Source organism: Carassius gibelio, chromosome B9, assembly GCF_023724105.1.
Source record: "Carassius gibelio isolate Cgi1373 ecotype wild population from Czech Republic chromosome B9, carGib1.2-hapl.c, whole genome shotgun sequence".
Lineage (NCBI taxonomy): Eukaryota > Metazoa > Chordata > Actinopteri > Cypriniformes > Cyprinidae > Carassius > Carassius gibelio.
This window is the reverse complement of record NC_068404.1, coordinates 24,091,185-24,117,806: the sequence shown is the minus strand read 5'-3', so window position 1 is coordinate 24,117,806 and position 26,622 is coordinate 24,091,185. Positions and strand designations below refer to the sequence as shown.

Genomic DNA, 26,622 nt, shown 5'->3' with positions numbered 1-26,622 from the left:
AACGATGCCTCTGTCATTTCTTACCATTTAATTATTCTGATGACAAAGTATAGTTTCAGTGAAAATAAACACTTCTGATGGAATTAGTAAAAAAAAAAAAAAAAAAGATTATTTCTATAATTGATATACCCTCACATTGGTCAAAATGTTGGACTTTATTGTGGAACACAAAAGATGTTTAAAAATAAAAAATAAAGTATAGTTTCAACATATATTAGTTTAGCCTCGAGCACTGAATATGCATGTCAGAAGGATCATGTGACACTGAAGAATGGATAATCACAGGAATATCACATTTTAAAAATACTAAAATAGAATACCAAGAAAACAACTGCCTTGGTGAGCAAAAGAGGGGGAAAATATCTTACTATGCCTAAAACTTGACATTGCTTGTATGGTATATCCAAAGTGTTTTGAAGCAATATCATAATGTGACGGACAAAAATGTCAGATATTCTTGCCCTCCATTTCAGGTTTTGTGAATTGGATCACTGAAAAATTCAAGCCAGATTAAAATGTTGTTTCCTTGCTCCTTAAAGCAGCAGATGTTGTGATTTTTACAGTGAATGACTTGCGGTGCTTTTCAGTCATGCCTTATGCTTTTTATATTGGAATATAGTATTTGCATGGACCAAATGACTAAATAATGGTAAAATGGTGAGCTATTTTGCTAAGAATAATTGTTTCCAATGTGCTCTATTGTGATGAAAAGCAAAGGTTAGTCATAGTGAGACATGTGAGGGGAGGGGAGAGTGCAACCAAACGGGGGTGTGTCAAATAGCTTTCTGCACAGTGTGATAAACTTAGTGGATATTTCTATTTATAACACGCCTCCCTCTGCCCTGTCAACATAGACGGCTGTGTTCATTCAGGCCAGTGGAGCCTGTAAGAGCAATGCTGAAAGACCTTTGAGCAGTTTCAGAGTTTACCTGCAGGGCAAGTGGATCTTTGTGGACGTGGGCTGTGTCACTTTAAATACCCCAGAGACTTCACTCTGGGTTTAGCTGTCTGTCGGGACAGTTGTGGACTTTTGTAAAGGGGAGATTTGGATTCCAGCACAAACCTGTGTGTACTGAGCTTTGTTCTGACCTTTCTGGTTCTTGGATGTGTGGACTCGAGGGGACAATGTCCAGTGAAGGTGATGCTGGAGGTCAGCCTTCCACAACAACAATCAGCACTGTGGCCGTACAGGCTGGAACTTCCCAGATTGTTGTAGCAGTACTCAAGGTATTTGAACTATTCTACTTTAGATTGCTAAGCTTTATGTTGAATGATGATATGAACTGTATGTTTGTCACTGGGAGTGTAGTATATACGGTTTTTATTCTTTCAGATGCATTAATGTGCAGTTAATAAGAACATTCTTTGGTGGTTGACTTGTGCTGTAGTGTTAGTTTTTCTATATCTATAGATTATATCTTCTGTGGAAGAAGAGATTTAGCAGAATATACCAGCTAAAGTGTTATCGCAGTATTTATTTAGAAGTTTTATTTGTATATTTTCAGTTGTCTTTGTAATGTTTGCTTGTTTTGCTATTAAGCTTTTTTTTTGTATTAGTGATTTTAAAACTTCACTTTTTTAAACTTTCTATTTATTTTTTTAAATCTGATATTCTGTTTGATTTCATTGTCATTTCTGTTTATATTAAACTACTGAAATGACCTTTAATAATTTCAGTCATTTTAGTACAAATGCATTCCTTCAGCTTGTTTCAGTTAGTTGCCAAAGCAGCTTTTCGAATTTGTTTTCATTTCTGTCTCATAGTTATAGTTTATTCATATTATAAAACATATTTTAAATGATATATTTAATAACAAAAAATAAATTTCAGAATTTTAGTTTTAGTTTACCAACAACAACACTGCCTAGTAAACTATTTCTTTCCTGATAATATCTTTGAATGAATGAATACTGTACGACTGCATGCGATTGTGAATTCACAATGTTGAACTCACGTCATTGCTTTATCCAAAATCACTGCTACAATCATGGAAGGAAACTGCTCTCACCAGTGATGTTATGGCACACAGTTCAGGGTATTCAACAGACTCTTGGCTTGGGCTATCAATACAACCTTATTGTTTTTCTGTGAGAGGATTCCATGGAATGTGAATATTCCATAATGCCTGACGCAGTGACTTAATGGGGAGGCAAAAACAGCTGTGAGAAAAACACAGAGCCCTGTGATACTCCAAACTCCTGATGGCCTGAATTATTCATAAAGATTCTCTGTGACTGATCATCCTTATGTCTAGTTTTAAGAGTTCTGTTATTGCCTAATGTATGCTTGGTCCTGCTGTTGTTTCAAGGAATAGTTCAACCCAAAATGAAAGTCTACTGTTTTGTACTTTTCATATACACTCCTAAAATAGTTTACAGCGTATATATCTGTATTAGACTCAGAAAAGCTCCATAGATGTATCCAGTGCTTTCAATCCTCCAAGTTCAGTCATTTGATAGGAGGAAACAGTGAATTTAAGTTATTTACTGACAATCTTCCCTCCCCCAGAGCCAGATCTCATTTTTATTTATACATTACTCCTAAATATGTTGTTGGTTTGACATGATTGATTTTTAGGTGTAGTATTCACCTCATGCCTTGTTTATATGGCTGGTTCTTCATACACAAAGCAGTTAATGCGTGTTAGTATTAAAAACCACCAGATGCCTGTAATTGACCCTATAAGTAGCCTTAATGTATACAGAAATTATAATTGGCCATCAGTCCGCATACCTTAAACTGTATTTTTTGCAGTTGTTTAACAAACATGACAGGCTGTGGCAGCTGTGGCAGCTCCACATTTCATTCACTCTCAGAATGGCTCTTCTTGTACTTGTAAATTGCAATGCGATTTTAAAAATGAGCACAATTTGCATACCAGAGTTTGCATTGGGACTTGCAATTGATCGGATGGGAATTCACTGAGGGGGCTTTGCATTGAAATCGAAGTGCTGTTTGGCCAGGGACCAGTGGAGGACCTTTTTTCAGTCTTGTTTACAGTCTGTGAAATGCACTTGAGGCCACGTGGATACAATTGAAGCACGGCCATACATTAACATGTCCCCAGGTGTGTTGATTGTGTGTGTGTGTGTGTGTGTGTGTGTGTGTGTGTGTTTTAAAGTGTGGCGAGCTGGTGCATCTACAACTGACAGAAGCACAACCCAACCTTCTGGAGATTGGAAACAACCAGGATGAGAACAAAAAGCTTCTAGAAGAACACGAGCAGCTCCTTGCTAAACTTAAGGTAATCTCTGCTGTACCAATGCAAGATAAAAATGTTTTGATTGTAAAGTACAGGACCAGACAAAGGTTTGGACACAGCTACAGGAACTGAATTTACATTTCACATGATCCTTAAATCCTTTTTTATTTTAAAGCTTATTCTGAAATGCAATTTAGTTTTGTAGACAAATATAAATAGTTTGTGAATACATTTTCAGCATGTAATAATTGTAAGAGGTCTTTTTTAAAGAACAAAATCAGCTAATTATTATTATTTCTGAAGGATCATGCCATCCTGAAGCATGGAATAATGGATGACAATTCAGCTTCGCCATCACAGGAAGAAATTCGATTTTAAAATATATTAAAAAAGAAAGTATTTATTTTGAATTGTAACAATATTTCATAGTATAACTGTTTTTATTTTATCTTTTAAAACGAATGCTGCCTTGTTGATAAAAAAAAAAAAAAAAATCTTGGTCTTTCAAAAACAAACTTTTGAAGAGTGTTTTTTTTCCAGGATGCACCTCATAAAGTTTAATGAGAGAATGGAATTTAGACAAATAGTGGTGAAAAAGATTTGATAATTTCTAAACTTCAGATTTTGTAGGACTGATTACTTCTATTCTAAAAAAAAAAAAAAAAAAAAAAATGAAATGTAGTAGCTGTGTTCCAACATTTTGGTATGTATTTTTATGGTTGTCTACGCTTTATCTTAAAGCCAATCATGAGGACACAACCTTCTCACACAACCATGAGGAGATGATTTATGGGATTTTCACAGATGTTTTTTAGTGCCGTTGTTGGAGGCATCATTATAGCCCGTGAACTTTAATATCTGTTTAAGACCCACAACTCAATTTAACTTCAAGGTTCTTCAGCGTTTCATCTGAGCCTTTGAAAAACAATTGTCATAAATCTGCTCTGTTCAGTGGGATGATTCCATTCATGATGAATGTTTTGAAGTTGAATTATAAAGATATTTGCAGGGTAGAAATAAAATATTTAATGAAGAGGAATTAATAACAGATGTTAAACGATTCGTGGACAGTTTCATAAGACATTTTGTACACCTTTTATATTGCCAGATCCAAATAGCTGGCGTTACATCAGACATATACCACAAAGCAATGCTTTCAGACCTTACAAGGAGAGTTCCTTGCTTCTTTGAACTCTTCAAAATATTGATTCAAAAAAATACAATTATATGCTACAGAAGCATTTCCGTGCTATATTTGAAAGTGAAAAACCATCAGAGCTGCTATCTGACCAAAAGTAACTACAGGCTCCGAATGAAGAGAACAGCCTTTAATCAGAACAAAATCCTCAACCACAGTTAAAACATATTGCACGTTACCAAACATTTCATCATGTACTTATGTGCATCTGCCCACCAGACGCGTCTAATCAGCATGGGGGCTGCTTTTTGTTTCGAGTTTAAAGTAAGAGCTGTAGGCACTTACATGCTAGGGAAATGTTATGTCTAATAATTGAATTTCAATTTTACACAGAAAAATGAAGGAGGCGTTTGGGCTTTGCTGGAGGAGGCTGATAAAACAGCAGCTGAGAAGGAAGGAGAGGAGTTGGTTTATGAGGCCATGGCTGTCTCTCTCAGCGAGGCTTGGAAAACACTGGTGGCCCACCTGGAGAAGAGGAGATCACTCCTGATCTTGGCATGCCATTTTTTTGAGTGTGCTCTGGAGGTAATGTGGTTTACCCATAAAACCTGCTGAAGTACTATCAGAAACTTGCTGTAAGAAAATTGCATTTGGTGATGTGAAAATAGAGATTGGGAACGTCCTCCCCGTGCTAAAAAGTCATGGAGTGTAACTATCAAGATGCAGCATGTGTGTATATAGTTCATCACATCTCAATACTGTACAGTAAAATGCAAAAGAAGTGCATCAGCACAAAATCAGTTCCCACAAAATGCATTAAGCTTCCTGTTGGTCAGCGTAGAAAAATGCATGAAAAACTTGAACACGTAATTCTTGATGAAGTGGATTCTTATTGAAATAAGAGTTCTCTCATCCTAATTAAAATGAGTTTGTTTGTGATGTGTTTTCTTTGTTGATTGTTTGTGTGGCTTAAGTGTTCACATTTAGAAGCTGGCTTCCTGTTGGCTGTACAGAACAGCAGTGCATCTTTCTAACTTGAAAAGCCCATTGTTAAAATTTTGCAACAATTTCCAAACAAGACATGATTATTTTCGTAACCCGTGGCTTTCAAAAACTATTAAAATGGGGAAAAAGTTCCGTCCCTGATGGTTAGACGTGCCATAGGGAGTGTGCTACACTGTACTGGACAAAAAAAAGGTTTTGTTTAGAATTACAATGGATGGTTTTTGTTTTTACAGCTTTTGGGAAGTTTGGGAACATGGTGCTATCTGATACTAGCTGAACATGCAATGTGTGTGTTTTTTTGTTGTTGTTTTGTTTTGTTTTGCAGTGAACAGTTGTTTCCGTTTATCTTCAGCGATCTGAAGCAAGTCAGTCACATTACTTTGACATCTGCTTCAGTTAGATATTCTAGATAAAAGCTGATTCATCATCAAGGTCACATGCTGCTGTTTTGACAGCAGCAGAAAATGGTTGGTCGTGCAAATAAACTCAAGCTTGAGCATGTTTCAGAAAAATATTTGTTTTGCTGATAACATTTCAACAGACGTGCTTCCTGCTAAATTACCATTATGATGATGTACATAGTCGACTGCATTCATCTGCTGAAGGTTGCTGCTCTCATTTATGTAACATGATGGAGTTGTCACTCACCAGAAGCTGGTTATGCAGAGTACACACAGTGTTTTGAGCAGATGTTGAAAGAAATGTGACATACCAGATCTCAGATATCAATCTTTATCAGATAGCGGCCTATACTGTTTGTTGTTGCATACAAATTCTGTTAAATGCAGTACATATATACGTTTCATTTTGATATTATTTTTTTATTTTGAAACTGTTTACACTACCCTTTATCTCCACCCTTCAATTACAGTTTGCCATCAGGATAGATGAAGCTGAAGACTGTCAGAAATCCACCACTGCAGACAACATGAATGAACTGTTTCAGAGACACAGCACTATTAGACGAGGTAAGAGCTTTGTTCCCTTCTTCTGTCATTCTGAACACCTTTGCAACAAACTCACCATTGGCTTATGATGCCCTGGAACCTAGCAGCGCCCAACCTAAGATCGAAACCTAATGAATGAAGAGGAATTGTTCTCAGATTGGCCTTTGGGAGTTTATATCATGAATTCTTGGAATTGTCATAAACACTGTAAAATTAAACACACCAGTATATTTTACCGAGCTTGTGCTCTATCCTCAGGGATGTTGGAGAAGTCAATGCTGGTGTTGAATAAGAGTCGTGAGTTGCTGGAATTTTTGAAGGACTTCCAGTCCCAGCAGGCCTTGAGGTATGGCAGAGCTTCTCACGGGGCCTGGAGCAGCTTTGGAAAGGTGGAAGGTTTAATGGAGATTCTGCAGGACAGACGCCGGCAAGTGGACCTTTGCATGAGACGACAAAAGCATGAGCTGGAAACGATTTCCCGTATTCGACAGTGGGAGAGACAGGAACAGGAGGTAAGTCACTCTTGCAAAGAAATGTTCATTGTTATAGAAACTGGATGTATGTCTTAAGTAAATTATCATAAATACATAAGATATAGCATCAGTTGCACCAGTTTAAGTACACATTTATTCAATAAGGATGCTTTAAATTTATGAACATTTATATTCCAAATAAGTTTCTGTTCATTAAAAGAATCCTGAAAAAAGCTGTCTCCATAAAAATATTACACAGAACTGTTTTCAACAGTGATGATAATAATAAAAAATGTTTCTTAACACACCAAATCGGCATGTTAGAATGATTTCTGAAGGATCATGTGATACTGAAGACTGGAGTAATGATGCTGAAAATTCAGGCTAGTGTCACAGGGAAAAATTCCATTTTGAAATATATTAAAATAGAAAACAATTATTTTAAATTGTAAAATCACTTTTTTACCTTTTTCTTTTAACAGAAAGCATACTAACCCCAAATTTGTTTAGTTTTGTTTGATATCATGCTTAAACATAATTTTATTTCCTATGATACTACATAAACACCGCCAGGCTCAAGCTACTTTAAAAACAACTGATTGCTTTCATTAAAGGGCACTGATGCTTTGCATATAAATGTTAAATTAAAAAAATTATTAAATGTTAAACTGCTAATCAGAATTTTTTAAATCACTGTGAATCAAATCCATTAAATTACTTATTTATTATTCAGCTACATAGAGATATTTTAATTGAATCATTGTCAATAAAATGTTTTATTTTATTTCATTAAACCTGGAAATAAATTGTTAAATGAAGAAAATATATTGAAGATCGACTTGCCTATTTCTAGATATAAGAAAGCAGTGATGACAGTCTTTTGTTATTGCTGTCATTAAGGACATACCAAATAATAAAATATGTTTCTGTATTGTTTTCTACTTTTAGCTCATATTGTTATGCTGATCATTTATAGTTAGAACTTTGTTTTAAACTGGACAAATGCAAAGTAGAAGCATTTTCACTTGAGTTCTCACTAAAACGCTATTGCATATGTGTCATATGTGCTTTTAAACAGGTAACACAGTGGTTCAGGGAAAAGGCTACTTTGTTCTTGGAAAACAGTCAGCTGGGTTCATCTCTGTCAGAAAATGAGGACTTACTATGTGAATACAAAGAATTTGAACAGAAATCCAAGGTAAGAGATCACTAGACTGTTCAATGAAGAGTTAAAATATACCTTAATATATTGTATAAACTCTCGTTTTTCAAGATTGATTAGTCAGAATAGTTTTCTTTTCTAAAAATATTATAATTAGGTAAATATATAGATAAATGTAAAATATTTTCAGTTCATTGGTTTTAGTGGGGATATTGCAATTTGTGCTCAAGCATTATTGACTAACTGCTATGCAACTTAAAAAAAGGTTTTCCATTCTGTAATCAAAAAGTTGTGTTGCGCTTGATGTGTAATTAGTTATCAGTGTGGTTTTTTTGTTTTTTTTTTGTTTTTTGGTCTTCTTGTCCCTGTGTTTCTACCCTGTTCATTTTTGCAAAAATACTTACAATAAGGACATCATTTGAGACATAATTTTGGTGGGAAACAACAGTTATAATTTCTTAAATAGAATTGCATAAATGTGTATAGTAATATATAGTTTTTAAGATGAACTTTAAGCTGGAACCATCATGTAAGCTAATTCTCATTCTCCTACTCAGCAACAGCTACAGTAACATTAGATCTCTATTTCTGTACCGTTAATCTTCATGCCATTGTGTAAATAATCAAGTTATAATTAATAAAGTGTAAGTGCCTGAGTTTGACCACAGCACATTACTGAAAGTCTGATATCCTTATAGAAATACTTTCTAATATTTCCACACATATTCTTAAAATCAAATCAAATATATATTTCAAGTTAATCAGGTTAACTTTAAGTGGGGATCTAAAGCTTTTTTCTGGTTCATGTACCTTCCTTCAGGACTGGGGTGTGCTTGTTGAGATGTTGCTACAGCAGGCGTCAGATCTGCTTTCCTCGAATGAGTGCACACAGCTTCAACACTTGTCAGAGAAGAGTGAAAAACTCAAAGCTACACACGAGCAGTTCTGGAGCCTCATGATGAATCGTCTGGCTCATCTGCAGGAGAGCAATGCCTTTTACAGCAGTGCTAATAAAGTATGTAATACAGTAGCACTCCACGTGCTTTGACTAAGTTGAGGTTGGGATAACTGAGCTGATAGAGCCCTAACTCTTGGTAAACACTTCAGCAGCTATATTTCTTCTGACCACACTTGAGTGTCAGATGTATGTGTGTGTGTATGTATATATATGTATGTATGCATATGTGTATGTATGTATGTGAATGTATGTGTATATAAATATATAAATATATGTGTGTGTCTGTGTATATATATATATATATAGAGAGAGAGAGAGAGAGAGAGAATAGAGAGATATGGATATAGATATATATACGTTATTTTATACATAACCCATTTTTTTCAGGCATTTGAGGTGCTGGGCAACATAGAGATTGCTATAAAGGAACTGAAGAATCAACCTCTGCCATTACCTGAACTGGCCAGGAAACATGATGAGTATTCACGGAGGATAAAAGACGCATCTGTCGAGCCTCTTCAGAGAGGTCGGCTGTTACTTCAGAAGCTCGACCCACAAAGGTGAGAAGACGAAGAGCAGATGCTACAGTGTGTTAAAAAATAGATTCTATCACAGCAGATATTCAGACCCTGGGTAAAAGGATTGAGATGTTCTGTGTAGTGTCAGGCATCCACGTTGTCCTTGTGGTTTGTTTGTTAGTGCCCAAGTTGGAGGACTCCAAAGGATGCTGGGATACATCAAAGAGAGAGTCGATGCTCTGAGCCATGAGTGTCACGCCCATAGAGAGTTAACAGGCAAACGGCAGCAGCTGGTGTCTTCATTTGAAGAACTGGTGGATAAGGTATAGAAAAATGCTGACACTATCTATAACACAGAATTAAGTGTGAATGTCATTAAACATTAGTTTTGTGGCACTATTCTAACAACAACAACAATAATAATAATAAACAGTTTGTGTGCGTGTGTGTGTGTGTGTGTGTGTGTGTGTGACCTTAGACCACAAAACCAGTTATAAGTAGCATGGGTATATTTGTAGCAGTAACCCAACAATACATTATATGGGTCAAAATGATTGATTTTTCTTTTATGCCAAACACCATTAGGATATTAAGTAAAGATACATGAAGATATACATTTTTTTATTTATTTCTGTAAATATGTCAGTGCAATTTTTGATTAATAATATTCATTGCTTAGAACTTCCTTTGGATAACTTCACTTTAAAGGTGGTTTTCTCAATGTTTTGATTTGTTGTTGTTTTTTTTGTTTTTTGCTTCAGATTACAGATTTTCAAATTGTTGCATCTCAGGCAAATATTGTCCTAACACATCAATGGAAAGCCTATTTATTCAGCTGATGTATAAATCTCAATAAAAAAATAACATTTTGTGGTCCAGGATAACATATGTAATGCCATGAAATAATAATTTATTGTCAGATATTTCCAACCAACAATAATAAGCACTAATAATTCAATGAAATAAGAACTATGAAAGATTAGAACTATAAAGTATTAATTTAATTATGTAATACAAGGAAATTATTATTTTTGTTTGACTTTATTTATAATGTTAGAAACAAAGAAAATGCACTATTTATTTATTTATTTATTTTTATTGTATGTGCCTAAAATTCACCCATTAGCTTTTTCTGTTTTTAAATGCATAAGTAGGTTATTTGCTCTAAGTTGATAAATGTACTTTAATATTGTAGCTTGTTGAAAAACGCATATATTTTGTCATAATGATTCATCTTCCACAGGTCTCTGCTTGGATTAAGAGCAGCAACGGTGTCCTCTCTTCCAGCACAGAGCCTGGTTCATCTCTAACTGAGGCTGAGGACATCCTTAACAAACATGTTGAGCTACTCTCACAGTCTCAGGTGGGTTCATACTTACCAAGACTGAGATTACAATATGATAAGGGAAGTTCAAAGTTATTTTACCATTTTATACAATCCCTAAAAAGTAAGATCTTCTCATATTGAGATAGTAATCAGATCTTTCTTTGAATGGTGTTTTTTCCCCCTGTAGGATGCTGTGAGAGAATCAGAGGCTATAGCTGGTTTTATAAAGGAACTCAAGGGGCTGGATTCCTCAGATGCAGTTGAGTTATCTAACAAAGCTTCACTTTTGGCGGAAGAGATGAAAACACTGCTCAGAAACATTTCATTTCATGTGGAAGGCCTTAGACCCTACGTGGACTTTCTGCGCAGTGCAGATGAGGTAAACATATATTTATAGTATAGATGTATCCAGTTAGACTAAAAACAATATTCCAGTGATGATTATTTTGTGTGGTGGCACAGGTTGAGGAACAGATAAGGACACTTGAGGAATGCTATAAGAATAGGCCAGAGGAAGCGGAGGAAAATGGAGGAGCAGGTGCAACGATGAAGGATATGTTGGATGCTAAGTGGCAGTCATTGCTGCAGAAGTTTTTCACCATGCAGGACCTGGGCAACAATTTTATTAACTCCTCTAACATGGTAAGGAACACTGTAGAGCAAACTTACAACTAGCAGTCTTTGCAAATCTATGGGTGAATCAGTGTCTTGGGGTCTAAATTATGTTTTATTGCAGATCAGTGGCAACCTGAATCTAAACATTAAAGCGGCAGAGTATGTTGTAGAAAAATATATGGAGACACTGACCAAAAAGAAATCTGAACTAGCAGACTTGTGGACGTCCTGGCAGCTGCATTATAGTCAGATGAAATCGGTGAAGAAGCAGTGGAAAAAATTTAAGGATCAACTTAAAAAGGTAACTTTTGATTTACTCATTAATACATCAGGTTACGGAAGCAAAAATAGTTATGGAATAATACATATTATTTGAGCTATTTTATTTCTTCCTGCTAAACATTAATAGCATTGATGCCTGCAGGTTCTTCATGATTTAAAGGCAATGGAGGAGATTTTTGCTCCAGCTTCCAAGATTGATTTGGGGGGTGATTCTCAGTCTGTGTCTAAACTACAGGATAACTTCAATGCTGTAAAGCCAGGATTCCTGGTAAAACTACACTTTTTTTTCTTTTTGGTTATTGACAATGCTTTGTTTTAACAACTGTAAAACTAACCTCAATTTTAAACACTTCACAGCAACTGAATGCAGAAGTGGAATTCCTGGTTAAGACATCCGAGCTGCTTGGCTTGAAGGGAATACCGGTGAAAGAGAAGAACGAGAGCGTTTCTGAGCTCCTGCAGCTACACCAGCGAGTCAGAGATAAAATCAGAGAGTATGAAACCATTCTCAGTATGGCCTGTAAATTTCATCAGCTTTATCAAGAGGTAAAATCTCATTTCTGTCAGGACACTTTAAAGAATCATTTGGAAAGATATTGCAATGGATTTCATAACCAGAATTAATATGCACTGTTAAAAGTCAGCCACCTACTCATTCTAACGGATTATGCAAAATAATAGGATTATGAGAATTAAATAGTGATGAATAAAAATGAGAAGCATTTTCAAACACACGGCTCACTCTCTAGATAACAGCTTTGCAGACCATGTTCATTTATTTAGCCAATGTCATGAGTTGCATCCTGTAAACTATACTGTACATTGTGACGAAACACTAGTAATCATATTAATCATCATCATCTTCACTGTCATTATTTAATAATTGGGTAAATTGTTTTAAACAATACTGAACAAGTGGACATTTGTTGAGTGTTTTTCTTTTCCTCAACTATCTCCTGGAAGAGCTAAAAAATTTGATTTACGTTTTGTGTTATTAATTTGTTCATTTAATAAATGTAAGTTTTGTAGACAAATATAAATTTGTAATAATTCTTATATATTTTTTTTGAACCCTTTCATTATATTAATAATGTATTTACTGAAAATGTGTTGCCTAAGCATTTTTTTTTTCTCAGCTGGACACTATGTTACATGCAGAACCAGTGACTGTGTACAGTGACAGCAGCCAGGCCAGGACTCAGTTGAATCAGCACCAGGAGAGGCAGAGGCATATCCACTATCTGTACAAGCTCGCCCTCTCGCTGGGTGCAGATCTCACCAGCACTGTGCAGCAGTCGGTGTGTCAATTACTTCAAAATATTGCATGCCCTCATTATCTTCAAAATATTTCATGCATTCTCTGGATTTCCTTACCCGAACCTGACAAATTTATTTACACATCATGATGAACAACCTGTGGAGCAATCATGTTGATTTTTTTTATTTATTTGTCATGCCTAAATAGATAACAGTACTTGTTGTTTTTATAGAAATGGTATGAAACAAGTGCCATTAATGAGCATTGTTCTCCATTCCCCCTTTTTTATGCTCCAAGCATCTGCTAGTGTTGTCAGTGCAGCAGTTAAAGGAGAAACTGGAAAAATTGGAAAGAGGAAGCAATGAATGGATTCCTAAGGCCAACAAATGTGAAGAGAGTTTGATGAGCGTTGTCCAATTGTGCCTTTATAAGGAAGAGATTGGTGAGGTAAGTTTCGTAAGTGTGTGTCAGTCAGTGTTTAAATCAATCACTAATTTCTCGTAATTTCATTTAATCTCGTCTGAAGCAAAATTAAGGAAAAAACATTGTGCCATGGAAAAACTATGCTGTTGTGTCTTGATTTCAGGTATGATGTGTTAATAGTAGTCTTTTAGGTCCACTAAAATATTTTTATGTCCTAAACAATCATAAGTTCAAATCATAAGACCATTTTCCAGTATATTTCTGCCTAACTCAAAAGGTCATTATTTCCTGCTGTGTCATTAAGAATGCAAACGACCCTTATGCATGTGAAAGAGGACTGTTTGGTAAAGATGTGTTAACTTTTTTTCCCAGCACACAGATCCAGGGCTCAGAAGCATACTTGTTGGTCTTTTGTGGCTGACTCTCCCTGAATTATTTATAGCTTGTCTGCCCTTGTTAAATTGAGTCTGTGAACTGCAGGGTTTGTCTCTCCCTGTGATGACTGAGGGATCCTGTCATTTGTCTCTCATCGCTTCAGATAGCAGGAAGGATTCCACCCTTATCAAATACTTACTGCCCCACAGCCACAAAATCCAACAGTCAGTCCCTAGTATTACAACACGAACCTCTTAGGTTTCCATCCTTATGACTTAGTTTCATGATGTCTTTTGTGATTTTTGATTATTGTACAAATTGGTTTCTGTGTGTGAGGGATATACAGCCATATGTTTTTCATCACCTTTTTTTGTGTGTTTTTTTTGTTGTTTGTTTTGTTTACTGACTCATTAATTGCAAATAATGTTAATAAATTTAAATTTTATAGTTTGGTGAGATTATACCATAATTCATTAAAAGTATTTCAGATTATTTTAGAATGTCTTCCAAAACAGTCCGTTCCTATTGTGATAAAATTGTAATCTCGGTCTCCCTCTAGAGGATAATAATCATACTTCCCCCCCCTCTTTAAATCAATAAGCACATGCATTTAGATAAGTGATTTTTAACTGGGGGCTCAGGGAAAACTATATGGAGCCAAAAGAGTCTCAATAAAGATAAATGCACATACTACATTCACATATGCACACACAGGATTCATACATGCACACACATGATTCATAAATACACAAACAGGATACACAAATGCGCACAAAATTTACAAATGCACACACAAAATTTAAAAAGCACAGAAGATTCACAAATGCATACAAAATTCACAAATGCACACACAATTCAGAAATACACACACAATTCAGAAATGCAAACAACATTTACAAATGCACTCAAGATTCACAAATGCACAGGACAAGATTCAGAAATGTATTTCTGATGCACACACACACACATATCTTGATTTACAAACTGCTTGCGGTCTGTGAACTTCACTGCATTTGAATTTTGAGACTCCCCTGACTTGGATCGACACAGAAATGCCTTTTTTTTAAAACAGGGAATGATCAGCAACCAATCAGATAGCTCCCTTCTTTTAGCCAATCACAAGAACACACTCCACGTGGGGGATTGTTTACTTATAAGCCAATCACATGAACACGTTCACACAGCACAATATGCCTGTGGTGCAGCATATTATAGCCTACTTATTTATGAAATTGTATGAAAATACAGATGTTTAGATTACAATTCAGGTTTATTTTTTAGTATTTTTTACAAAATATAAATTTAAAAAAAATCTCAATATATATATAGCCCAGTGTTTTTTATTGAATATATTAAATATTTTATTGAAATATTTTAATGAAAGTTAAAAAAAAATATATACCTTTCTGAATATTTAAAAATATCTAAATATTCTTTTGGATGCAATATAGAAGTCACTTTAATTATAATATTCGGTCCCTACATGAAGAGAGAGTCAGTGGTCAGCTGCCAGAGGAAAGTGAGTCGTTCGCTGAGGAAAGTGAGTTAATCGCTGCATGAGGAAAGTGAATCGTTCGTTCAACTTCGCTGTGTGAGGAAAGTGAATCGTTCGCTGAGGAAAGTGAGTCGTTCGCTGCTTGAGGAAAGTGAGTCGTTCGCTGCTTGACTCGTGAGGAAAGTGAATCGTTCGATGAGGAAAGTGAGTCGTTCGCTGCGAGAGGAAAGTGACTCTCCGGTTGTGGAAAGTGAGTCTCCTGCTGATCAAAAAGTGAGTCGCCGGCTGTGTGAGGAAAGTGAATCGTTCGCTGAGGAAAGTGAGTCGTTCGCTGCTTGAGGAAAGTGAGTCGTTCGCTGCGTGACTCGTGAGGAAAGTGAATCGTTCGATGAGGAAAGTGAGTCGTTCGCTGCGAGAGGAAAGTGACTCTCCGGTTGTGGAAAGTGAGTCTCCTGCTGATCAAAAAGTGAGTCGCCGGCTGCGTGAGGTAAGTGAGTCGTTCGCTGAGGAAAAGTGAGTCGTTCGCTGTTTGAGGAAAGTAAATCGTTCGCTGAGGAAAGTGAGTCGTTCGCTACGAGAGGAAAGTGAGTCGTTCGCTGAGGAAAGTGAGTCGTTCGCTACAAGAGGAAAGTGAGTCTTTCGCTGATTGGCTTATAAGTAAACAATCCCCCACGTGGGGTGCATTCTTGTGATTGGCTAAAACAAGGGAGATATCTGATTGGTTGCTGATCATTCCCTGTTTAAAAAAAAGGCATTTGTGTGTTGAGCCAAGTCAAGTGAAGTTCACAGACCGCAAGCAGTTTGTAAATCAAGATATATGCGTGTGTGCATCAGAAATACATTTCTGAATCTTGTCCTGTGCATATGTGAATCTTGAGTGCATTTGTAAATGTTGTTTGCATTTCTGAATTGTGTGTGTATTTATGGATTATGTGTGTGAATGTATGAATCCTATGTGTGCATATGTGAATGTAGTGTGTGCATTTATCTTTATTGAGACTCTTTTGGCTCCATAAAACTAGGAGGGCTCAGCAAATGTTTACGCGTACCTCAAGAGGACCGCATTTAAACTAAATTAGATAAGAGTCAATATATTTATTTAAATTCTCCCAATCAACAATTTCAATTTTATTTCAATAATTATAAAAGTAAAATTTCTAGACCTGGATTTTTCATATAATAAACTCCACAGCCATTTTTATAAATTTCATGAGCCTTATGCACCGACAAACTTCCCCTCGATGAAGCTCTTAAATATTTTCACATTAGTTCTTAGGATAACACATTCCTTATACATTCCTCAAAGCCATTGTAGCAAACATTAACATGTATTACATTTGTACTACTATTAAGACCCCGCCCCCTCTTCTTTTTGAGCATGATCACATGACAACTTTGAACCGTTTTGTGTGGAAAAAGGGTTCCTGAAAATTCTTTCAAATTCAGTTATTTATGTGTGAATTATTTTTGGCCTTTCTTTGCATGGTTTTCTATTGCTATATTATTATTTTCTTATCCTGATTTGTATAATTTTTTTTAAGATGAGAGAGTCCTTTAAAGATCTCAAAAAGAAATTCAACAATTTGAAATTCAACTACATGAAGAAAAACGAGAAGTCGAGAAACATAAAGGCGGTGAAAAATCAGATCCAGCAAATTGAGATTTACATTGAAAAGCTACAGGTAAGGAAGCTCTCTTTTAATCTACCTGCAAATTTTTATTATATATGTTTTTTTCTTTTTTATTTGAGGATCTTCACTCAGCAGTGAGAGAATTATACAGACTCATACCTGCAGGAGATTTCTTTGTTTTGACAGTTGTCTATTTATAAAATGTCATATCCAAATCCCTCCCTGTTGTAGGTTTTGAAGAAGAAGCTGCAAGCCTTCACTCTGAAAGTATCCAGCAGCAGTGAGAGGCATTTAATTGGCAACAGCCTCAGAGAGATTGAGGATGCCTTAAATGAGCTGCAGAGACAGGTGGGCGATTTTGACAGAGCAGTGGAGGAGTACAAACAGAACCTGGACATGAATGTCAAGCTCCAGCAAGCCTTAGAGGAGGTGGGGTGCACCAGGAACATATAATGAGCCAATAGGAGCTACTATCTCAATTTTACTTGAGAATTTATAATCCAGAATTTTCCCGGGAATTTTTTATTTATTTCAAGGTTTTATGAATACTTTCAGATCTTTCCATTTATAATGCCGCTAAATGAAGTAGAAAACAAATTAAATGTGCTTTGCTCTCACAAATGTATGTCAGTTAATGAAAACAGTCTAATCTCTCACCTTTCATTTTAAACACAGTATCAGTCCTGGTGCGACGAGGCAAGCTCCACAATTGTACGTGTGGGTAAATATTCCTCTCAGTGTAAGACCAAGGAAGCAGTCGGATCTCTCTACAGACAGTTTGAAAAATTTGTGTGGCCCACAATCCCACAGCAAGAGGAGAGAATTGGCCAGATCACAGAGCTGGCAGTACGGCTGCATGGTGAGAAAATGAAGAATGCATTCTGAAATATTGCTTTAGAGGAATTAATTTTTTACCCTTTTACTGAATAGAACAAATTACTTCAAAGAGACCCCAGTGTATAAATGTAATTGCAGCAACTCCTTAAAATGCTTTATAATGTTCCTTTAACCCAAGCGGTAGAGTTGCTATCCTCAGAGCATAACTGCTGTTTTTAATCTAGGTGCTGAAGAAGGAAAGAAATATATGGAGAAAACGATCAACAAACACCATGAAATTGTAGAATCAATAAAAGAACTGTCAAATGGACTGCTGGACCTCGAAGCCAAACTTCAGGTGGTAAAAATGTCAAACCTAATTATTTTACATGGTATAAATAATCTGACAGTTCTATTCATCTAAAAATATAAATATACTTCTATTAATATTGGTATATTAATTCTTTATGTAGTTGGAGACCTTGAAGCAGTCTCTAACACCTGAAGACAACAACAAACGAGACACCATTGATACGGTAAAACACCAGTAACACTTTCACTCGCAATTGCAAAGATGCCAGAAATAAAGTATTTGATATTTTATATTGTACGTTCTAAATGATCAATTAGTTAAATTACTATTAAAGTTCAATTCCAGTAAAACATAGTCCAAATAATCTAGCTTTACACACTGTCAAGATTGTTATTTAATAAAATCTGTCAACATAACATACTGTATGTTAATATTAGATGTATTTGACCAGAAAGAATCAGTAGATTAGATATTGATTCATTAAACATATTCACAGAAATGAATCACACTTACATACAAACTCTAACGCCATATTTGCTGCTAAATTTTAAATTGAAGGCAAATCACAAGACAAGGAGCACAAAACTAGTGTGTTGACTGTCTTAAGGAAATATAGTAAACAAAAAAGAGAGCATTTAAATCATTGTGTTATTCAGCGTTGTTTAATTTTATATAATCAGCAAAAACACTGAAAATGTATCATGAATAAAAAAAAAAAAAAACATCCAACCCTAAGCCATCGTTTTTTTTTTTTTTTTTTTATTTATTTCAGCCTGAAACCAAGGAAAGTGGACACACCCCTGAGATGACAGGCCCACACTGTACTAAAGAGATGTCTGACGGCAAGAATCCGGAAAACAAGAAACCTCAGCTTTGTCAAAAAACACGAAGCCAAGATCTGCCAGACAAACATCATCCAGAGCATCAAAAAGTGCTGTCAGAGACCAGGTTGTACACACAGGAGGCCTGTACCAAGATCAGCAAAGTGGAGACTATCACAAGCAAATCTACTATAGAGAGGAGAGAAGAGATGCACACCTCTTTCTCTCACTCTCACACCATTAATGTAATCCATGCCCCTGCAGAGCGGGATAAGAGGAGTCACATTCTGCAGCAAACCAAGAGAGACTCACAAGAAACCCCACCTCCCCCACCACCTCCTCCTCCTCCACCTCCACGGGACCCAGGCGTATCACGTCCCAGCATCATTGACATCCAAAGAGAGCTGCAGAAGTCCAGCTCTGAGGAGAAGTATCAGGCATGTAGTAGAAATCATCCTTTTCACTTATATTCCAAGGTGAGCTTTCTTTTGACACGGAGTCATTTTCTATTGATTTATTCAGCAAATTTCAAGTAGGTATGATTTTAATCATTAGGCAAAGAATAGTCCTATTTTGAAGTGCTACTAAATTACATTCCAAAGTAAACAAACATGTTGGGATACTATGAAGATGTGTCAGGGTGCAACATTTAAAACCAAAAAGGCTACATTCAACAGTCATCAATATGACTTTTGTGACACAGTTTGGCTCCTCTGAAAGTTTTGTCAATTTAAATTATAGTAATAGTTACAGTGGAATATGCTTATTTGGTGCTCAAGAAAGAGTTTTCTAATTATTATCAATGTTGAAAACAGTTTTGTTGCTTAGATATTTTGTGTTCCTTATACACTTGCATGAATATAGTTTGAGCATTTATTTGAAATCGAGATCTGTTGTAACATTATTAAAGTATTTACTGTCACTCTTGATCAATGTAATGTGTCCTTGCTGATTAAAAAGAAAATTTCTGACTAGAAACTTTTGAAAGTTTAAATTATACATTTACACGTGAATATTATATAATTTGTTGAACAATGTACATTAATATGTTGATGCTATAGTCACTTTAGAAATATTTTAAATTTATATTGCTTCTGAGGACATGTAAAATATATAATTTATGTCTAAATTATGCACTATAATCACATTAAATATTTAGTATTTCAGTATAATATATATAGGCTTACAAAACACTTAATATATTAAAGCAGATTTTTGTCTTTAGTGGGTTTTCTAATGTGTGTGCTTTTAAATGCCAACTTACAAAACAATTGCAAACAAAATTACATTACAGGGAGACTTACAGCTTTTCATTTCCCTCTTTATCTGTGTGTTTTGTTTCCATAGACTTCTGCTCATCATTCTTTAGAGGAGGAATATTTGCCTCATGGGACGCCAGAGCCAGCAGCTCCTGTACCTGAAGGTGACTTCCAGCCTGACCATCTTACGGAGGAATCACTCTCCAATGATGAGTACGAGTGCACCTCTCCAGATGACATCTCCCTGCCTCCTTTATCTGAGACTCCAGAATCCAACATCATTCAGTCAGAAAATGACCTGGATGAAGGCTATTGCGTGAGCTCTCACAGCCTTCGCATTAACCAGCACAGCCATCAGTCCCACTCTCAGCACGGCGACACACAACACCAGAGGCAGCGGGAGTGGATGTCGAGTCAGGCCGAGAGCAACCCATCTCCCACCACTGGCTTGGGGGCTAGGTTCAGAGCAGAGTCGTCCTCTTTTGTTCAAAGCCCCCTCACAGTACCTGCCCCTAGCCTTGTGTCAAACACCATATCCAGCATCTTAAAGAGCAAATCTGGCAACCCACCACCAAGCAGCATCACTGAAACGCTTTACTCAGCGCATGAGAGTCATAGCGAAAGGCAAAAGTGTGTGCATGATTCTAGTACGAGTCAGTGCCACATCGCACGTCCCAGTAACATGCATGCTACCCCTACCTCATTAACCACAGAGCAGGACTCGGATCTCTGCAAGCCCACAGCCATCCGAGAGGAGATCAGGCGGGCATCTTCCAAAATGGTTATGGGAAAACTGGCAGGTGGCACAAGCCCTAACTTCTCCAAACCCTTGCCTAATGCCACAGTAATGGAGGGCTCCCCGGTGACCCTGGAGGTGGAAGTCACTGGATTTCCTGAGCCTACATTAACCTGGTGGGTAGCTTATAACAAACTTGACCCATAAATTAAAACATTCTTTGCTAATTGGAAGAAAGACTGGCTATTTTTTCTTAATATAATAGTCTACATTAATATATTATTCTTAATATCTTCTAATAATATATAGTATTAAACATTTAAATAATATAATATTTTACTACAGTTGAGTAAGGTTTTTTTGTTGTTGTTGAGAAATTCAGAAAGAAAGAACTTTATACAGCAATGACCTTTATATTACAATAATCAAAAGTCATAGTAGAACGTTAAAAAAAAAGTTACTTTGAACTTTCTATTCATTAAAGAATAATAAAAAAAAATCCACAAAACTAGTTAGAAGCACTGATAATATTAACTGTCAACATTAATAATGTTTCTTTCTTGATCCCCAATCTGCAAATTAGAATGATTTCTGAAGGATCATATGATGCTTTAAATGCTTATTTTTACTGTATTCTCGAACAAATAAATGCAGACTTGGTGAGCAGAAGAGACTTCTTTCAAAAACAATACAATCTTACCAACCCCAAGCTTTTGAACGGTAGAGTAATATGTAGAGATGATTCATTATATAAATGCTATTGCATCCAAATAGGTGGCACATTATACAAAATTTGTATGGATATTTCAGTTTAAAAAAAAAAAAAAAAAAAAAAAAATTTAAAACATCCATCAAAGAGCATGGTTTTTGTAGTTCAGATAGATTAACAAATATAAACATATATATTTTTGTCAGCCTGCATGAAGCAGGTTTGTTGTGAAAAGTTGATGTTTTGATCTCATTTCATTTGAACCATTTTTTCCACGCTGTCATGCATATATTTCATGTATACTAACATGTTGATCCACATTTCCTTTCGCTAACCTTTCCTTTTTATGTAACTTCTGTAGGACCTTCAACTTTAACATTGCCTCTAATTTCTCTTTTCCATTGAGTGTGTATTAATGTGTGCCATTTTTTTGCTGTGGTGTGATTGTGTAACATAATAATTCACTCTTTGTTCAGGTTCAAGAATGGACACAAACTGGCCAATGATGAGCACATAGAACTGTCCCATAAAGAAGGCAAACATGCATTGTTCATTCACAGCTCTGCAGTGAGAGACTCTGGGCAGTATTTGGTCACTGCCTCTAACTCAGCTGGGACTGTCACGTCCAGCTCCATGCTACAGGTCAAAGGTAACAACAGCCCTGACTTAGATGTTCTCAAACTGGACTGGCACACCTGCTTTGGCACCCTCTGTTTCTTCTTGTGGCTACTCTATCTGCTGTTGTTATAATGGACACTGCCATTAACACAGGGCAAACACATGGATGTGGACTGATCACTTCTGAACTTTCTTCACGTCATATAACCACTGGTGTGTGCTGAATTAACTTTGAGTCTTTGATGACTGCACAAATGTAAGAGCACATGAGTAGTTGATATCAATCTTCATCTAAAACTATTTTAAACTAGCAGTCATTCATTTATAATGCATGAAGCTCTTATGATATTGTTTGAAAGACTACATTTAAATATTAGATTTTTTTTAAAATGTATCTGTCACACTGTAGGAGCTTTCAGTGAACTAGTGAAGGCAAAAATAGTTTTGAAATGGTGGTTAGGCACAGGGCCTAAATATATACTTTATATATACAGTATACATTCATACACATTTCAATTTAAAATTTGGTTGTTTATTGTGTGTGTGTGTGTGTGTGTGTGTGTGTTACATGCGTCAACTACCCACAGATTCAGCATGAACTGAATTATTGTGTATTTTTCCTATTATATTATGGAAGTAGCAGTGGATCTGCATGCAATTCCCTTTGTGATGGTAATGAAACCTTGGTCTGCTCTTCAGGTATTTATAGTTGCAGTTCTGAAATGTTCAGCAGTTTACAATAAAAATATATATTTTTAAAGAGTTTGAGTGCACAGAATTGTGCTTTTTGGATGAACTATACATTCGGTGTTAACATTTGTTTACAGTATTTAACTTTTTTCATGATTACAACAATAAAAGATAGCCATGATATATTATTTATCTTATATAAATTAAGGTTATTTCACATTTTAAACATTTAAAGCTTAATCGATAAGCCTTATCATTTTATACAAACAGTTATGCTATTGGTGTGCAAAGTGCTTCATATCTATGTTAGCTGGAAAATGTGAGTGTAGTAAACAAGGACTGATGTTATCAGGCTGATTACTCTTGGTTGCAACTGGCAAGAGTCTCTGTAACTTAATCTGAGGTAGGTGTTGACTGAGGTAAGTGCTGTATATTCAACTCGCACATTTCTAGCAGCTACACACATCACAATTAACTTTGTTAAATGCATGCAAGTTGCTCGTCAGTGTTGTCTTAATATCCATATGCTCTTGAGTTTTCATTTCTGATATTTCTGTTGATTCTAAGTGCATTTCCTAATAATATTTCCTATTGATAAATACTTCTAATATTTTCTCTATTGCTAGGAAATACATTTTATTCAAAACAGGGCCTAATCCTCAAAGACCCTTTGAAGTTTCTGTCCATTTTGGGTAAAAAAAATATACAGAAAGAGAAAGAGGGAAAAGCCCCAAAACTTAAAATTTAATTTCATGGGATAATGGAGGTTCTCTACTGAAGGAAAGTAAGGGTTCGCTGATCATATGAATCAGTTCGACAGTTCGAAGCGGGCTCACGAATCATTTGAGTCAGTTTGGGGATCGCTAATCATTTGAATCAGTTCGGGAGTTCGTAGCGGGATCGCGAATCATTTGAGTCAATTTGGGGATCGCGAATCATTTCAGTCAATTTGGGAGTTCGGAGCGGGATCGCGAATCATTTGAGTCAGTTCCCCAGCAAAGGGGGACGTCCCCCGAAAGTCCGCTTAGGTCCGCAGTGCGTCAGCTTTATAAAGTTCGCTGGCGGACATTCTCATCTGTCATTTCCATTCCAATACTTGAAAAAATCAGTCCTTTATCTTTTATCATCAGACCTGACCAGTGTTAGGCAGTAACTAGTTACATGTAACCAAATTACGTATTTAATTGCAAAATAAGTGTAGCTCTAATCTGTTAATGTAATATAAACTGTAGTTAAATTACAGTTAATTATGATATTGTTAATGATTACAAAGGGAATTACATTTGAATATTTTCACACATATATATTTAAAATATGAGACACCAATGTTTCTGGAGTTGAAGACACAGAATATGACACATGCTTATTCCATAACTGTTTTATTTCCTATTTTGGTTTATGTAAATGATTATTTATTTATTTATTTTATAGATTAACTGCCTTTTTTTCCAAGGCATTGTTAGATGCCAATGTTTCCTGTCATAGCAAAGAAATGATAAGAGCTGCTAAAGTCCTATTTTGAGGTGGTTGTACTTTACAATCTGAATTCAAGTGAAGAAGGATTCTGAAATCTGAGAGTAATCAGTGTTGAGTGCCACTGTATCATTAACCCTTCCTGCTTTAGATGATTCAAAATAATCAAGATTTGAAAACAATAGAAATTTAGAAAAGTAATCGAAAAGTAATCAAATGTAATCAGTTACATTAAAGACACTTGAAACAGTGACACTACTTATTACATTTTAAATAAGGTAATCTGTAACCTATAACATTTCCAAAGTAACCTTCCCAGTGGACAATGGACCTGACACCTTGCAACGCAGACAAAGATAGTTGACAAAGTCATAATATAAACTCATATTGGATTTTAAAGGGTATTTTTTGCCTAAAACAAAAAAAAAACTGTAATAATAACAGATTGCAAAATAAAAAAAAATTGTTTTGATTTGCAGATTGATATTATTATTTTTTTACTATATAGATTTGAATACATTGAATACATTGTAAAATAAAGTTAATGTTAAATTAATCATTTTCATTTCTGGAAAAAATGAGAGTAACGTTAAATAACAAATGTCATTAAATCAGGAGTCTGTTTTCAGCATTTAACATCAAAATCATGATGCCTTTCAATAATATAATTGAACATAGCTACAATTAGGTTTATGCATGAATGAAGAAAATATGTTTGCATCCCAGGAGCTCTAATGTTACAGAGTGAATGCCAAGGAACACATTAAGAAAAGAAAATGAAAAATAACTATATGCGGCAAAAAGGCAAACGTCATGTCCGCTAAATTTCGGTCTTTACAAATCTTTTGTCAATGGATAAACGATAGTTCTAGACATAAAGTCATAACACTACTGAATATGTTCATTTTGTTGTTTAAGGTTAGAAGAAAGTGGGAAGAAATTCCATCGACTAACCACAGCTGACAACCAGAGACACGCGGACACACCATCCACCAAAACACACACACACACCATCCAAGAAAACACACACACACACACGAAAATAGCCCTGTAACTTTATATTGTTCAATTAAAATAAACATATTTTGCTTCATACAGCATGTCTATTGTCTTTGATTAGCTTAAAAGTACAATAAAATTACATTAAGAGGATTTAAAGCGAAAGTCCCCTAAACGTCCTGAATGGCCGCTGCACGTCCTGTGAACGTCCCCGTGAATGTCCGTGGGACGTCTCCACGAACGTACGCTCGACGTCCCGGTGACCTTTTTTTTGTTCGGAGCGAGCATTTGAATCAATTCGAGAGTTTCGGAGAGGGTTCGCGAATCATTTGAGTCAGTTCGGGAGTTCGGAGCGGGATCGCGAATCATTTAAATCAGTTCGGGAGTTCGTAGCGGGTTCGCGAATCATTTGAGTCAGTTCAGGAGTTCAAAGTGGGTTCGCGAATCATTTGAGTCAGTTCGGGGATCGCGAATCATTTGAATCAGTTCATGAGTTCGTAGAGGGTTCGCGAATCATTTGAGTCAGTTCGGGAGTTCAAAACGGGTTCGCGAATCATTTGAGTCAGTTTGGGGATAGCAAATCATTTGAATCAATTCGAGAGTTCGGAAAGGGTTCGCGAATCATATGAGTCAGTTCGGGACTTCGGAGCGGGATCGCGAATCATTTGAATCAGTTCGGGAGTTCAAAGTGGGTTCGCGTATCATTTGAGTCAGTTCGGGGATCGCGAATCATTTGAATCAGTTTGGGAGTTCGTAGAGGGTTCGCGATTCATTTGAGTCAGTTCGGAAGTTCAAAGCGGGTTCGCGAATCATTTGAATCAGTTCGGGAGTTCGTAGCGGGTTAGCGGATCATTTGAGTCAGTTCGGGAGTACAAAGCGGGTTCGCGAATTATTTGAGTCAGTTCGGGAGTTCAAAGCGGATTCGCGAATCATTTGAGTCAGTTCGGAGAACGCGAATCAATTGAATCAGTTCGGAAGTTCGTAGCGGGTTCGCGAATCATTTGAGTCAGTTTGGGGATCGCAAATCATTTGAATCAGTTCGTCTGAAAGTTGCAGACGGTGGTCAGTTTTTTTGTGTAAATGTATGTTTTTGATCAACGTTTTCCACTTTTTGCCATTTCTAGCGAGAAATTAATATTGCAGTAATTAAATATCCACTTAGTTATCACCAAAGCCCTCTTTATTTTGCTGTTAAAACCATTACTCTGCCTCAGAAGCATGTCCGAAATCAGTTTCATGAGGTGCCTTCAAAAATGCTGTCTGCAAAGTCATTGCCTGATACGGCAGCGAGGCAGCAAGTCATCTGCCTAAGTTTTCAGATGCAGCCATAAGCTGTCCCAAAGTCAGAATGTGCCCTCCGAAGACCGCATTTCAAGGC

At 36.1% G+C, this 26,622-nt stretch overlaps 1 protein-coding gene across 2 annotated transcripts; it reads left to right on the top strand.

The window, feature by feature from the left end:
- Window positions 1-826: 826 nt before the first annotated feature.
- On the top strand, window positions 827-25,337 carry ccdc141 (coiled-coil domain containing 141). 2 transcript variants are annotated; one of them, XM_052564513.1, is made up of 26 exons: window positions 827-1,227; window positions 3,123-3,245; window positions 4,735-4,926; window positions 6,218-6,314; window positions 6,552-6,805; window positions 7,845-7,964; window positions 8,749-8,943; window positions 9,274-9,446; window positions 9,586-9,727; window positions 10,648-10,767; window positions 10,919-11,110; window positions 11,194-11,373; window positions 11,468-11,647; window positions 11,771-11,896; window positions 11,986-12,174; window positions 12,765-12,926; window positions 13,184-13,333; window positions 16,721-16,861; window positions 17,042-17,239; window positions 17,486-17,669; window positions 17,872-17,984; window positions 18,100-18,162; window positions 18,712-19,236; window positions 20,108-20,931; window positions 21,941-22,113; window positions 25,164-25,337. In XM_052564513.1, exons 1-26 carry the CDS (start codon window positions 1,105-1,107, stop codon window positions 25,166-25,168), a joined length of 4,944 nt encoding a protein of 1,647 aa, XP_052420473.1. In that variant the 5' UTR covers window positions 827-1,104; the 3' UTR covers window positions 25,169-25,337. The 2 variants fall into 2 exon arrangements, with proteins under 2 accessions (XP_052420473.1, XP_052420472.1); XM_052564512.1 differs by lacking the exon at window positions 25,164-25,337 and having other exon boundaries at window positions 828-1,227; window positions 21,941-22,955.
- Window positions 25,338-26,622: the final 1,285 nt, after the last annotated feature.